The sequence below is a fragment of the Condylura cristata genome, unplaced genomic scaffold, assembly GCF_000260355.1.
Source record: "Condylura cristata isolate star-nosed mole 26May11 unplaced genomic scaffold, ConCri1.0 scaffold00011, whole genome shotgun sequence".
Lineage (NCBI taxonomy): Eukaryota > Metazoa > Chordata > Mammalia > Eulipotyphla > Talpidae > Condylura > Condylura cristata.
The window spans coordinates 36,571,272-36,587,820 of NW_004567112.1; the positions used below are offsets into that span (position 1 = coordinate 36,571,272).

The 16,549-nt window shown below is 38.5% G+C and overlaps 1 protein-coding gene across 5 annotated transcripts in view; it reads left to right on the forward strand.

The window, feature by feature from the left end:
• Positions 1–14,702, forward strand: part of USP54 (ubiquitin specific peptidase 54) — a 111,974-nt gene extending 97,272 nt beyond the window's left edge. For 4 of the 5 annotated variants that reach the window (XM_012723804.1, XM_012723803.1, XM_012723805.1 and 1 more), the window contains 3 exons: positions 6,729–6,847; positions 11,523–11,709; positions 13,351–14,702. In XM_012723804.1, the coding sequence (XP_012579258.1) occupies positions 6,729–6,847; positions 11,523–11,709; positions 13,351–13,910 (866 nt within the window). In that variant the 3' untranslated portion in view covers positions 13,911–14,702. Of the gene's footprint in view, positions 1–6,728; positions 6,848–11,522; positions 11,710–13,350 lie in introns of those variants that run through there. The other variant, XM_012723807.1, reaches the window with a different exon arrangement.
• The last annotated feature ends 1,847 nt before the right edge of the window (positions 14,703–16,549 follow it).

The following is a 16,549-nucleotide window of genomic DNA, read 5'->3' on the forward strand; positions in this document are numbered from 1 at the left end:
GCTAAAGTGAAGAATGGGACAGAATTATTCACTGTCTAGCTCCTTTCTTCTGAAAATAGTACCACCAATGAGTTTATACGCAGGACTTCTGCAGCATACAGTTGGAAGGAATGGATCATAGGTCTTTGAGAGTTACTCAGAATGTGGTGGGAAGACTGATAGAAGTCACTTTTCTATGGCCAGGAGCTGAACTAATCCCAACATCCAGCTTCCAGGTCCAACTTACAGTGAGGATAATCACATTGAGCCAATGTGGCATTTCCAAATTACACTAACCAGCAGTATCAAGGTCTTCCTTGATCCTTTCAAGGACTGCCAGATTTAGAATTTTCAAGGTGGTTTGCCTGTGGGTAGGGTAAATGTTCACTGACTTGCTTTGACACTATAGTGTGTAAAGAATGAAGTCATACCTTAAATGCACATCACAAACTAAGTTCTCGAAATTGATGACAGGAAGAATATTTAGATTGATGCACTTAAGAAGTTGAAAGCCCTAGTTGTTGTCCTGGCTCCATCATTAACTGTCTATACATTTGGACAAACCACTTAAAAGAACAGGACCAACTTTTCATGTATACCATGTGAGACTTGGTTCAGTGATATTTTTCAAAGTTACCTTCTTTTTCTTAAAATGGTATGTATGATTCCGTGAATTTGAACTTTAAGAACTTTGTCTTCACTCAGAAACATGTACAACCAACAAAGTTTAATTATAGCCAGACAATAACTTTTTATTAACAACCCCACAGTTCCCTGCAGCTGTGAGGGTGGGGGAAGAGATCATGTAAATATAAGACTTGATATTGAGATTTTTTTAGGATTTGCATACCACTGTATACTTTGCAATAACATTAAATGTTCCTTAGGTGCATAGGACAGGACAGTATGGGAGGATTCTAAAGAATGATGGTAAATTGGACTGTGCTTCATTTAACTTCCTGGCTAATATAAGGGAGAATGAATAAACAAGTGTTTCAAGAACAGTAATAAAAACAAATCATATATTGTAACTAAAATTTGAGCTAATTGAATGTCAGACATATTACAAAAACCCCTAAAGACACGAGAATGCTTATGTTGCCTAGAAGCAATATAATATCAAGTATCAAAAATCATTGTTATACCTACTCTTAGGAATTTCATAAATTTACTTCTGGCTTTGTTTTTTTTTTTTTTTTTTGCATCTGTACTATATATTTAGTTTTATTTTTAGACAAATCAGAATCATTTCAGTAAATATGTACAGTTTAGTCTCATGTCTATGAACATTTTTCTTTTGGAATAAAAACTTAATGACTATAATATGCTGCACATGAATGTACCATAACTTATTTAGGTTATTTTCAATTTGTTGATAAACAGTAGTGTGATAAATATCTCAGTACTTATTAGGTCACATTTCATATCTTCTTCAGAATAAACTTTTAGAAGGGTAATAACTAGCTGAAAGTTATAAACTTTAAAAAATCTGTTGATATGCACTTGCAATTAGCCTTCAGGAAAATTGTACTTCAGAAAACAATAGAAAGAGTGCTTATCAATCATTTATTTTTTACTTAACAATGAACAATAACTAATAAAATTCCATTTAATGAGTCAGACCTCAAAATATTATCAAACCAAATGGCTTTATTTGGTTAGAGTCTCTGTTTTAAATGGAATCTTTAACAACTGACATGATAAAGAATAAGAAAATGAACAGGTGCACTAAATCAAGAAGTAGATGAAGGGAAATTCTAGTTAGAATCCATATATGACAGATTATAATCTTTGGGGAGTTCTTTATCTTAGTTGTTAAGCATTGAGTACCAAATTACTTTCCCCCCAACTTTGTTGAGATATAATTGACAGATCACCTTATGTAAGTTTAAGGTGTTACAGTTTAACAGTTTGATTCACATGTATTACAAAATGATTGCCACAATAAGATTAGTTATCAACCATCATCTCACTTATCTGTAATTATTTAAGGAATTTGTCTATTTTTAGTGCTTTTTTTTTCTTTTCCAGCTTTTTTGGGATGTATTAGACATGACATTCTGTACTTTTAAGATGTACAACATGATGACTTAATGCATTTATATATATAAAATGACTGTCATGGTAGGGTTACTTAACATCTCTGTTACTTCACAAAATTATCCTGTGTTTTGAGAACATAAAGACTTACTCTCAGCAGCCTTCAGGTATATAATATTGTTGCTCTAGTCATGTTATACATGGTGCTTAGATGTTTATCTTATAAATGAAAATTTGTAACCTTTGACCAATATTTCAACGTTTTCCTTACCTCTGTCCCCACCACCTGGCAATCATCATTCTATTATCTGTTTCTGTGAGTTTGGCTTTTTTTTAGATTCTACAAGTAAGATCACACCCTATTTGTTTTTCTCTTCTGACATGACTTTTTTTAAAAAAAATAAATTAAAAACTTTATTGATATATAGTTTATGTAATATGTAATTTATCTGTTTCAAGTATATATAGTTTAGTGTACTGTCAGTGTAATCTTAGAGTTGTTCAACCATTTAAAAAATGATTCCATCATCCCTTAAGGCAGCCCTTTACATTAGTAGCCACTCTCTTTCTTCCTATCCTTCCCACACAATACACAATTTCTAATCTATGTTCTATCTATAAATTTGTCTATTTTAGACAGTTCATATAAATGAAATCATATTGTACAGTGTTTTGTGATAAAATAGTTGACAGTATTTTAACTCCTGAAGAATTATATAAGTAGTGCCCTTGACCAATTTTCTAAATTTCACATTATTTTTGTAGTTGGCAGACATCCTCTTAAAAATAAATAATGCTGTAATGAAAAATTCTGGACATATTCAAAAGAGTAAAAGAGTGTTTTAAAAGTCTCCTGGGTACCTATTACTAGCTTTTTTATGATTATTTTGGCTAATTATCAACCATCAGCAAACTTTGATTTAACTCTTAGCTATCCTCTCCCCCATTCCTATTAGATTAGTTAAAGCAAAATCCAGACATTATTTGGAATGTATCTCTTAGAAATGAGGACTCTTTTCTAAAACAAAAAACTGTACTATCCTTACACCTAAAAAAAAAGATAATATTTTTATACAATACAATAATCAATATTCAAATTTTCTCAAGTGCCTTATAAATGCCTTTTCTTTTTTAAAGATTTATTTATTTATGCATATAGAACTGGGATAAAGGCCCAAATAGGATTCACCAGAGAGAGTGGGGAGCAGAACAGGCAACTAGACTGAAACACACTGCTGAGGGGCGCAGCGAGTGGGACAGGAGAGGTCTGCCACATCACGTGGGTCACCTCCACGGCCGGGTATTGAGCTGGTGCTGAAGTGGCTGCTGCTAACTTGAATAGTGCTGCACTCTAACCCGTTGCACCACCAGGGAGGGCCCATAAATGTCTTTTCATAGTTGGTTTAAGTCAGGATCCAGACATGATGCACATATTGTACAAAAACAACAATAAAAAAAAGGAATTTGGTCACTTTTTACCCATGTTCAAGATTTTGCTGATTATATTCCAGTGGAGTTTTTCTTTTCTTTTTTATAACAGTTTATTTTTACATCATTTTGTACATTTTTTTTCCATCTCAATTGTAATCCCCGCGGGTTTCCCATCACCATGTCACCCGTGTGCCATCACCATAATCCCCTGCACTTCCCCCCACCCCCTCCCGTTTTTTGATCCCATTCCCCCCAGTGGAGTTTTTCTTTTTTTAAAGATGTTTTTCTAGCTTTTATTTTTCCTGTGACATGGTTTAAGGACTAAAGTCTTGATTAAAATCAGGTTTACTTTTTCTTAAGAGTAATTTATAAGTATTACCTTTTACTTATATCAGGAAGTATAAAATGTTTGGTAGTCTTTGATTTTTACTATTAATCAGTGAGTTGAAAGAGGTTTTAGTTGCCACCTCCCTATCTAGGAATCATATTTGACTTGATAAGAGATGCTCCAAATTTTAACCATATCAGCTGCAGTTTTTAACTCTGCTGCCCATCCTAGTCACCTGGGGAGACTTAAAATAAAAAAAACCAAGGAATCATATTTGACTTGATAAGAGATGCTCCAAATTTTAACCATATCAGCTGCAGTTTTTTTTAAATTAAAATTTTTAAAGATTTATTTATTTATTCATACAGAACTGGGGTACAGGCCAGAGATGTGGAGGGTGAGAGGATTCACCAGAGACAGAGTGGGGAGCAGAACAGGCAGATTAATGAAGTACACTGCTGAGGGGAGCAGCGGGCGGGTCAGGAGAGGTCTGCCTCGCCATGTGGATCTCCTCCAGGGCAGGCGGGAATCGAACTCATGCGGAAGTGGCTTAAGCTTCTTAGTGCTGTGCTTTAACCCACTGCGCCACCAGGGAGGGCCCAGCTGCAGTTTTTAACTCTGCTGCCCATCCTAGTCACCTGGGGAGACTTAAAATAAAAAAAACCAAGTAGTTCAAAGGCTTCATGACATTAAATTTAGCAGTAATCTTAGATTAAAAAAAAACATAAATAAAAGTATTTAAGAAACAAATTATATAACAGAATCATAGCATATGTGATATTTTTATTACAGACCATTTTACTTGCTACCTTTCCTCACCTCATATCAGTCCCTACTTTTTACCCTCTACCTTCCAGGTAATAATAAGTTTGCATACTTCTGTATTTTTCTGTTCATGTATCTTATATAGACCCATATATATTGTTTTGTTTTTTTTTTTCTTTTTAGGGCGGGATACTAACAGGGGTTTCCTTTCTCTTTTCACTCAACAGTGATTCATGAAAATCCCCCCAAGTCATCTAGTTTAACTCAATTCATTTTTAGTGACTGGGTATTATTTGATATTAAAGATATCAAAATGCATTTAGCCACTCTCCTATAGATGGACATTGCTTTATTTTAGGTTCTTGAGTACATATACAATGCTATAATAAACTGGTCTTTTTTTGCTTCTTAGTCCTAAAAGTGGAATTATTGTGTAAAGGGTATAAATATAGCTTCAATTTTAATTACTATTTCTAGATTGCTTTTTAGGTATTTTGTAACATTTCATATTTCTTCCAACAGTGATTGAAAATATTTCCTACTTTTGGGGGGAAGCCTTTTAAAGATTAAAAAAAAATCTAACTGAGATGGAAAAAGGCACAAAATGATGTAAAAATAAACCATTATATTATTAACAAAAAACCAACCAAACAAAAAAAGTAGGTCTAGGGAGAATAGGAAAGATTATTATTAAAAGCTCCTAGGATGAATTTTAAGTTTAATTGAAACCACTACATTTAAACACCAAAAAATATTCAAAATAACTAGTCTTCTAGCTTAGTATCAGCAATAACATACTTTAACCAGGTACAAGTTTTAGAATCAAAGTAGCAAATCAAGGCATATCAAATGTAGGCCAAGGGCATGTACATTTTCAGTATGGAACACTTAATTAGTTGTATTGGGGCAAGCCTCTTGGGAGTCACATACCTAGTTTGGAGCAGTTTTCCTGTTAATAGTATAGCAAGATTTTGATGAAGAAGTATGCAGCCGTTGTTTGGAATTTAAGTAATAGAGAGAAGCTAATTGGATAGATAAGAGTGTTAAAATATTGCTGAAGAGCTCTTGCTTGAAGTAATGTCATATGAGATGATAGAGTATTGTGGTGAAAACTAAGAAATCTGAGTTTTAATACTGGTTAAACTACTATCAGTCACACCGTAGAACATGTTTTCTTATTATGTATAATGAGAATTGGTAAAATAAAGAGGTTTGAGGACTCCCTGTTGGCCCACGGGCTAGGTCTTAGGGCTGAGTTTAATTCCCAGCCAGGTAGCTGACCCACATGGCACAACAGATCTCTACTGTCTTGCCTGCTGTTCCCCTTGGCAGTATATTTCAGTAGTAGATTTGCCTGTTCTGCTTTCCACTCTGGCTTTAGTGAATCCTCTAATCCCTCCCTCTGCCACACCTCTGACCTACACCCCACTTGTTCTTTGCAAAAAAAAAAAAAAATTTTTTTTTAAATAAGAGGTTCGATAGGTGATTATTGTCCTCATTTTAGTCCCATGCTAGTTCATTTTGTCATCACAGATGCTCTAGAGAATCACTATGCTGGCTAGTTTCCTCTTTATATGAGTCTTAGACTCACATCTGACAGTAGCAAAGTTAACTGTGTTTACAAAAATGAAATGAGGCAAGTGGGGACATTCAATTGTCTGTCCACAAAGCTCGGTCTCTGTAAGATTCTTTAAGGTCTGAGTTCTGAGACCCTTTGGTCTACAGGAAACTATTCGTATTCTATTTTTAAAGATTTATTTATACATACAAGAACAAGGGTATGCCAGAGACATGGGGGGTTTGGGGGAGGTGAGAGGATTCCCCAGAGACAGAGTGGGGAGCAGAACAGGCAGACTGTCTAAAATACTATGCTGAGGCGAGCAGCAGGCTACACTGGAGAGGTCTGCTGCGCCATGTGGGTCACCTCCCTGGACAGGAATTGAACTTGTGCTGCAGTAGCTGCAGATAGCTTTATAGTGCTGAGACTTAACCCCTTACACCACCAGGGAGGCCCACTATTCATATTCTGACACTCCTGTTTCTATATTACAACAATATACCCTTCCTAGGATTCAGGAATGCATAGTTGTTATTTATGAAATAAGAACTTCTGAATTTTGCTCTGACAGAGTTTAGACCTCAGAGAAGAGATGGCTTCAATTTGTATTTATGTTTTCCTTCTTAGGCTCTGCAGATGGCATGGGGAGGAGATTGCACTCAGCCCCTGGCCTTGGTCTCTCAAAGACCCCAACAGCAGAAATGGAGCACAGTCTCCATGAAGCGAGTACAGTGCCTGCTTCTCAGGTAGCAAACTCAGGTGCTAAACTACTTGTGTGAGGTGGTATGTTGGGGAAGGAAATATGGGGACCTATGAATGGGAAGGTTGGTGGTAAAACAGGGCATGGTAATGTGGGTTACCCACATTAAGCATGGTATTAGAAGAGAACATGATCTATATTGGATTTCTTCTTTTTTTTAAACTTTTTTTAAAAAAGATTTATCTATGTATGCATACAAGAACTGGGGTACAGGTGGGTGTGAAGGGTGAAAGGATTCACCAGAGATAAAGTGGGAGCAGAACAGGCAGATGGACTGAAATACAGTCCGATGCTGAGGGGGGCATCGGGTGGGTCAGGAGAGGTCTGCCATGCCATATGGGTCACCTCTCTGCCTGGGAATCAAACTTGTGCTGAAGTGGCTTCGGAAAGCCCACAGTGCTGCGCTTTAACCTATTAGGGAGGGCCTAATATATTGGATTTCAGTTGAGTGAGAGAAAATTCCAGAATTTCTACTACTTTTCAAAATACAGCTAATTCAAGTCTCTACTAGTGAGTCTTATTCTATTCTCTCTTATATTTCTGGTGTAAGTCTGTGGGAAAACTATAGGCCTGGCATTACACCAAGATATCTGCCTACATTTATCTCTGTGTTTAAATGCTACACACTGCTGTGGCCTCAGCAGGGAGTATGGGGAGGTGTTAAATGTAGTGCTGAAAACCTTGACCCCGTCTCACATAGGCATCATTGTTACATAGTGGGTGGTAACTTCAGTTCCTTCCCATATTTTTGGTTTTTTTTTTTTAAGATTTATTTATTTATGCATACAAAACTGGGGTGCATGGGCAATGAGAAGATTCACCAGAGACAGAGTGGGGAGTAGAACAGGCAGATAGAGGAAGTACACTGCTGAGGGAAGCAGTGGAGCCGTTCAGGAGAGGTCTGCCACGCCATGTGGTCACCTCCGGGGCCTGAGATTGAACTCATAACTGAAGCAGATGGCTTGCTTGAGTGCTGCGCTTTAACCCACCGCACCATCAGGGAGGGCCTCTTCCCATATTTTTATAAGGAGACAGGTTCTTTATATTCAGAACACACTTTTTTCTCTTGCTGGTAAAAATATAGTGCAGGTGCAGGTGAAGGGGTAGTGGAACTGAAGATTATAATTTGGGGGAAATCCATGTGCACTGAACCAAAATGAGGATACACAGCCATTATTTTATTGACATGTTTAGTTGGAGTCCAGAGGAATGTCCCTTTTCCTGTAGCAGTTCTGGAAGTTGCATTATAAAGTTTCCAGGGTAAGAAGAGTTCAAGTCGTCCTGGAAGATTGTCTGAGAAGCAAAGGGTGCTGACTTGGATCAGACCCATTGCACTAATCAAAGGTTTGAGTTTGTTTTGCCATTTCCTTCCCACCCCAGTGTAGATTGAATGGCGTTCTGCTGTGCTTTCAAGCTTTCTTGCTAGTGAAGCATGTACATTACAAGAACAGGAAAATGATTTAAACTCTTCCTCTGTAAGGCTTTTCATATGGAATTAATGTAGTAATCTATAGGTAAAGGGACAGGGACATTCTAGTAAGCAGAAATCAATAAATTCTCTGGCTGGGTTTATGGTTAATAGTATTTTTTAAGTTTCACAACAATTAAGTTTTCCTTAAATAGACGTCAGGATGCAAAACACCAGTACAATGAAACTTGTTTACTGGGTGAGTTGAATAAAAAATTTTAAACAGGTTTGAAATAAATGGTATTCCCCCCAAAATCCACCCACCCACCCCCCAAAAAAATGCAGTGAAAACTAAGTGTTCTGTTAGTCCTTTAGATTCTGTTAGCTTCTAAAAATAGTCATTTCTTTAATATACTGTTTTAAGTAACTAAGTTATTCTGAACAGCTTGACATTCTGTTTGGAAAAGGTAGTTTTCTTGCTCAGCATTTGTCTCATATAACTTCAAGGCATTTATGGCAAATTGCTGTTTTCTGAGGAGAGTTGGCTTTTTTGTTATTAATTCATGAATGATTCATTGGTTCATTAATCTGTGTATTGTTCTAGGTGCTGGGAGTACAGTGGTGAATGAGCTAGAACATAGTCTCTACTCTCACAGACTTTTTATTTTACTGGAGAGAGCTAAACAAACCAGCAATGTTAATGTAATATAGTTTTAATGCTATGGGAGCATAATAGGAAGATTTTTTTTAAAAAGATTCATTTATGCATACAGAACTAGGATACAGGCCACAGGTGGAGGGGCAGTGAGACGATTCACCAGAGACAGAGTGGGGAGCAGAACAGACCGACTGATGAAATACACTGCTGAGGGGAGTAACTGATGGGAGTATGGATGGGTCAGGAGAGATCTGCCAGGCCATGTGATCACCTCCGGGGTGGGATCAAACTCATGTGGAAGTGCCTTTAGCTTCTTAGTGCTGTGCTTTAACCCACTGCACCACCAGGGAGTGCCCAGGAAGGACTTTTAAACTAGACTTGAGGTATCATGGAAGGGTTTTTGGAGGAAGCAAACATTGAAGGTAAAGGAACCTTTACTTAAAAAGAGTTAAATGAGGCCCTCCCTGGTGGTGCAGCAGGTTAAAGCACAGCACTGAGAATCTGAAGCCACTTCCGCATGAGTTCTATTCCGCCTGCCCCGGAGGAGACCACATGGCGAGCCAGACCTCTCCTGACCCGCCCGCTGCTCCCCTCAGCAGTGTACTTCGTAGATCTGCCTGTTCTGCTACCCACTCTGTCTCTGGTGAAGCCTCTCACCGCCCCGAGCCTCTGGCCTGTACCCCAGTTCTGTATGCACAAATAAATAAATAAATCTTAAAAAAAAAAAAAAGAGTTAAATGAATAAAAAGCACCTTTGATTGGCAGAACTAATAATGTAGGATCTTTTCATGAGCCACAGTAAGGTATTTGGTAGGACACCTATGGTTTTCACAAGTTCACCAGTGGGACTTGGTGTCTGTCTGCCTGGATATGGGGAGAAGATAATCAGGATACTACCCCAAATTTATGGTTTGATAGCATTATATCTGAGGAAAAAGTGTGTGCAGTTTTAACTTTAGACATATTAAGCTTACAGTGTCTTGTAAGCCTTTGGATATGAGACATGCTCTTAAAATTGAGATTTGATAATCATAGTCATTGAAAAGTAGAAGAGAAAATTATAAAGTGTGTATGTGTGAGGCGGGCAGGACAAAGCCATGGTGAGTATCAGAATTAAAGTGGTTCTTTTGAAGAATCTTTACTACAAAAATTAATGAAAAATTCCAGATAGATGAAAAGGAACTCAGGTAAGTGTGGTATAGTTTCTTCTATCCAGAAGAAAGGAATAGTTGACTGTGTCAGTGCCATAAGAATTGGTATTTGATCCTTAGACTGTATGTAAATACCAACTGTGTACCATGCTGTGGTAGATGCTATGAGTGAACACTGATAAAACAACCTTTGAATAACTGAAAATCCAGTAAAAGAAGATAGACTGGCATATAATTTATTTATTATTAAGTGCCTATAAGATTACAGGTACTGTTCCAGCTGTGGAAGATACTGAAAGTGAAAAGAAACGCATTATACTAGGAGAGAAAGACAGTTAGCAAGTAGAGAGATATTATATAACCCCAGACAGTGATATGAATAAAAGCCAGGGGATAAAAAGAGGTAATAATGGTTGTTCTATCAAAAATGGTTATTGTTGATACAGAGGGGAAGCATCTCTAAGGAAGTAACATATGATCAGAGTCTCACTGACATGGAGATGGGAGGCATGGGAAGAACATTCTAGGTAACAAATTGTAAATGTAAACATCCTGACATAGAAAGAGCTTGATGTCTTTGAGAAAGATTAAAAGAGCATAAAAGGCACAGGAATGGTAGGATATAAAGAAACATAGGAACTTGCTGGCCACAGTAAAGAGGTGGTAGACAAGAGATAGGAAGATCACATTTGAGATTGTTGCAGTGATTGAGTTTAAATATGAAATCTATAGGTAGCTGTGACAGAACTTGGTAAAGACAGCTTTACCAGAGGTGCATACTGAAGGGCTACGTTTGATTCTAGGCAATTTAGGAAACTGGTACAAGGTGGAGGGGTTTGGAAGGGTGTTGGTATGATTTTGAACATTTTAGTGTTAAATGAAAGATTTCTGAGACTTTGCCATAAAAGGAAATGACTAACTAATGGGATATAAAGCAGGACATAGCATCAGTGGGTAGAAACTTAATGGGTCTTCTTAAAGAAGAGACTGGAATATAGTGTTAACAGGAAAGAAGATGGAGCAGTAGAGTTGATTTTACTTTTAAGGATATGTATTTTAGTTCCCAGTATTTATAGAATTGTGTCATTTCTCAAGCTTTTTGAATATTTTTTCTCTATTTTAAAATTTCGGCCAGTCTTTCTTATTCTGTTGTTATTAGGAGTTTGCTAAAGACAAATGGCAACTTTGAGAATGTAAGGGCTATGAGGAATACAATTTAAGAGAAAATAATCTGTATTTGATCTCTCCAGTTCATATTATCAAGTTTCCTGGAGGGTCAAATGAGGAGAACCACTGAGCATTTTGGGTCCCTCTCTAGAAACAGGCATTTTTGTACTCTAATTCCTCTCCACCTCCCTCTGCATGTCTCACTGTGTTTACCCAACCATATCCTGCTGTGTGTTAATCCTCATCTCTATGTTTTTTTGTCTTGTCTCATTATAAGGATTCATCAAACACGAGGAAAAAACCTTTGGAAACCGGGCACCGTTGTTCCAGCTCCTCTTCCCTCCCTGTCACCCATGACCCTCCTGTGTTTCTCCTTGGTTCCCAACTCTACCCACCCCAACCACAGTTCCTGTCCCCAGATGTCTTGATGCCCAGCATGGCAGGGGAACCCCATAGACCCCCAGGTAATTCTCCCCAAACGTAATACATGCCAGAATGTAGTTCCTTTCTGTGAACCTAGAAAGATCAAATCAGTACACTTCTTGGGTGCTGGTGTCCCATGGTGGGGTGGCAAAGGGATATTGTGTTGAGATTAAAGCATTGAGCTAGATGAATTGTGGTTAATTCATTTCTTGGGCAGTATAATTCTCAGTCTAAGGGTTTAGACCAGTGCCCCAGACTCTAACTCCAAGAGTGGACTTTTTCATTCATCATAAGCTAGTTTCAAATGACCAAGGGGAGTTAATACTCAAGTCTTTAAGGTGCCTCCAAACCACCTATCAGCTGGTTTTCTTTCTTGCTGTGGTCTGAGTCTCAGCTGAGGTATGGTCTAAGAGGACAAAGAGTACATGGGAGACTTGGAAAAAACCTTATGCCCAGCACATGCCATGCACATGGCATACCTAGGCTATGTGTACAGACCTTGGGGAAGAGGGGAAGTATTATTTGGAAGTATTATTTGGCTTTCTCTTATTCTTCACAGAAGATTGTTCCTTTTCCTTCTCATGGGCTGAATCGACATTTTAAGGCAGTGATTCTTAAAGGGAATGGGGAAGTGCTACTGGCATCTAGTAGTTAGAAGATAGGGAGGCTGTTGAACATGCTTCAATGCACAGGGAAGTTACCCCACCCCCCAAACTCCCCCACTTCTCTAAACAAAGAATTCTATTTTTTTTATTAAAAAGTTTATTTTTACATCATTTTGCACATTAAACAAAGAATTATTAACCAAAATATTAATTGGTTTAAGGACATAAATGTCCCATAATTGGTGTGAGGGGATTGTGGTTCAAGAAGAGAAGAAAGTAGTATTGATATATATGTCCAAATTTTAGGGTACTTTGGATAAGTAGGCTTTCTGGATAGATTGAATCCTATTATTCAGTGAAGCAGCCAGGTTGCTAGACTCTTTTGACAGTTGTTAGGGTTACCTGAGCTTTTTTTATTTCAGCCTGTGCTGCACTAAATACTATGGAGTACGGGAAAGGCAGCCCCTCTATTCTTAAAGAGTTAAGAGTTTAAATAATTAGAATACACATACATATAAGACTCTAGTGCAGATGTTGATAGATTATAAAATAAAGAATGGAAAGTATTTCTTCATAATTTTTGAAAACTTAGTTTTTAAGCAAAGGGGAATTGGTGTATAGAAAAGGCATTTTACATTTTGTGTAGTGAAAGAGTATCATAAACAGAAGTAGAGATTATCAGAGAATAAGCCAGAATATAAGCAGAAACAGCTGAAGTGAAGTGATGGTACCAGGTTAAGGAAAGCTGAGTAATGTTTCGGAGAGGTAGCAGAGTTGTCATAATGAGAATTTAGATTTGCAGGGTTAGGGAAGCATTCAGTGTATGTGTGTGTGTTTCTGTATGTGTTTTAAAGAAAGGATTATAATAGAGTGATTATGAGTATGGTAATGCGTAGGCAAATGCTTTATTTGCCTATGTTGGAAGGAAGAGAATTGATTTTTGAGATACATTAATTTTTTAAAAAGAAATTGAAAGCAAAGCAAGGTTCCTTTACCTTGTGGAGTTAACAAAAACAGCCAAGAATGGTCCCCTGGGAAGGAGAATGATTTACTGATGGATCTTTTTTCTTTCCTCAGGAACTTCAAGGAGTGTCCAGCAGTTTCTGGCTCTGTGTGACAGGAGTGAAACTTCCCAAGGGGTCAAGTACACAGGAAGGACTTTGAGCTACCAGAGTCTCCCCCATCGTTCTAGAGCAGATGCGTCCTGGGGACAATGGTCAGAGACTAACCAGCATATTGGGGCCCGATTCCTGAATACTCCAGGATGCAAGCCTCAACTAACCCACACTGCCACATTATTACCAGAAAGACACCAGGGCCATCAGGTTCCTCATGCTCAGTCTTTTGGGGAGCTTTTCCATTCACCTTCCCATACCCCCATGGTTTACCCTGTGGCCTCACCATCAGGTAGTCTTTGTGTACCCTTGAGATCAGGTTGGAATTCAAGTACTATTCCAGGGTCTCAAGCCTCGGGTCCTCGAAGAGTAGATATACCCCCAGATGGTGACTGGAGGCAAAGCAGTTATAACCTACAATCTAGGCACAAAAGGACAGGAGAGGAGTTTCTGTTTGTTTTAACAGATGCCCCCAGAAGGGAACAGATCAGGACAAAAGCCCTGCAGCACAGCAGGTGGTAAAAGTCACCCCTTTCCTTTCTTGGAGCCAGTTTTCTCCATAAAACTGTACTGTAGCAGATTTGGTACCTGTCATCCTTACCAGGGTTGTGCTAGTCTAATATCAACATAGTGTTGGCAGTTTCTTCTAGGGGTGCAAAGAACCTCTAATGACACCTGGCTCTTTGAGGAGGAATATTTGAAGTTCCAATTTCCATTTATCTAAAAGGAATTAGCTGCTGTTAGGGTTTTATTTGAGTCACTTTAAAGGTAAATCCATATTATTTTGGACAGCAGTCATTTCTTAGGATCATAGGGTTACTATTTTATTCCTTGATACTTTATGCTCCCATCTGAACCTGAGCACTCAACCACTGATCGCTACTACCAACTTCTTGCCTTTGTTTTATCTACCTATCCCTATTATCTGACTTGACTTCCCCAGACTCCATCCTAGAGGCTTATGTAGTCCAATGGTCATGGTCTTAACTACATCATTCAGGACAGCCCACCTGCACAGGTATTATGGACTGTCAGCCTTCCCTGTGCCCCTAAACTTCAGGCCTAAAATGCAGAGCTGCCAACACAATATTTACCCTTCTGCATAGGCATACTAACATACCCTCCCACTCTCAGCAGCAGAGTCATTACTGCCACTTGCTCAGTCGCTGTTATAAACCCTGAGTCAGCTGAACTATTTTAGGGCCAAATGTACTGTTTTTGTAAAGTATTTTTCATTAATAAATCTATAAGATAGTTCTATTTAACCCCTTTTGTCATTTGTTCGTTTAATACTTTCTGTATATTGTTCTTTTGTATCGGTGTGGGGAGGTCTGGATAAGCAAGAAATCACCAATTCCAGAAGCTTGAGCTTCTAGAGAGCCTTGGCAAAAAGCACAAACATACCATGTATGTATATATGTATGTATGTACCTATGTGTGTGTGTGTGGCTTTTGGCTAAGTGGAGGTAAGGAGCCAAAGAGGAGTTGAAGGATGGATACTCAAGATGGGAGTCAGTGGGCCCTAAATAGGAGTGACTTTCCTCTTTATTACCATTGCTAGTATATTTCCTAATCCTTTCTTGCATAATCAATATACTACATACTCATTCCCTTCTTATGGAGAGTGGGATTTGAACTCCTCTTACAGAATCTTGCACTATGTAGTCTATCAATGTTGCCCTCCCTCTATTTTGCAGGATGTGCCTCCTGTCTCTTCTTTGCTGTCATACTACTTCTTCCCTTTATTTTCACTGTGAAAGTATTTCACTTCCCTACCAGAAAGATCCCTTTTTACCACTCCAAATTCTCTTCCCTCTAAAAGATACTTTGTGGGCTCCCTTTGCAAAAAATACCCTTTGGGTATTACCTTTCTCATTACCCTTTGGTCTGATATTGACAAAAAGAAGAGGTCCAAAGATGCACTTTAAAACTTTTGACTACTGCTTACCTAATTTACACCATCCACTATGACATAGGAAATAGGCAGTAATTTCTCACCCCATTCTACCAGGATCCTATGCCATTAGTACATATTCATCTTAGTGAATACATTGGCCTCTCTCTGTGATTAGTATATCTGCTCGTGTCACATATGCATTCTCTTCTAATAATTGATTGACTAATCATTTATTTTCCTGTTAACCCTTCCCCATGAATGTTCATCTCTATAAAGTTTTCATCAGTCACCTGTTACAGATTCTGCATGTGCACAGAAATTTATGAGGAACTAGTTCCTTTGTTACTCCTATATTCCAAATTTCTATTTTCTGAATGAATCAAGGAAGGCCATGTCCTGTAGGTGACTTTGAACATCTTTGAACATCTGAACTTGGTTGGTCAACACTTCCTTACCTCTCAACCATTTCCATTCTTAACCCTTAGAGCCTAGTTTGCTCTATCTGCCTTCTTACTCCATACCTTCAGACTCTTGACAATTGTAGATTCTAAACACAAAGTACAGATACTCTTTATTTATTTAAAGATTTATTTATTAATGGAACTGGTGTACAGGCCAGAGGTCCAGGGGAGGTGAGAGGATTCACCAGAGACAGAGTCTGACAGAACAGGCAGACTGACAAAGTAAGTACACTGCTGAGGGGAGCAAGTGGCAAGAAAGGAGAGGTCTGCTGTGCCTTATGGGTCACTCACCTCCCTGGCTGGGATTGAACTGGTGCTGAAGCAGCTGCAGCTAGCTTCATAGAGCTGCGCTTTAATCCATCAGGAAAGGCCCAGATCTCTTTAAAACTACATTTTAAACGGGCAGCACATACATACAATGTTTTCTCTAGTCTCTGTTCCTTGCCAACCAACCCTTTAGCACCCAGATCTGGTAGCCAAATTGTTACAGATTTGTCTTACTAGTGAGACATTCTGAGTTGTCATCATGTCTCCCCATCTTACCTGAGGATCTATGAGATCCACTCTTGTTTCCTAGCACTCACTCACTGCAGCAGCTAGCTACAGACCTCTCTCTTCACTCTTTTGTTTCTGCTTGAACAGAATTTTAACCTGATCCCTTGGCCTCGTCCTGTTTCTCTCCTAAGTCTAAGTAATTTTGCCCAAGTCCCTAGAGCCTACCCCGCCCCCGCCCCCGCACGCGCGGTGCATGCCGGTCCTAGCCCCTCTGTAGGGAAAGAGGGTCCGCCATGTTCCCCGGCGGC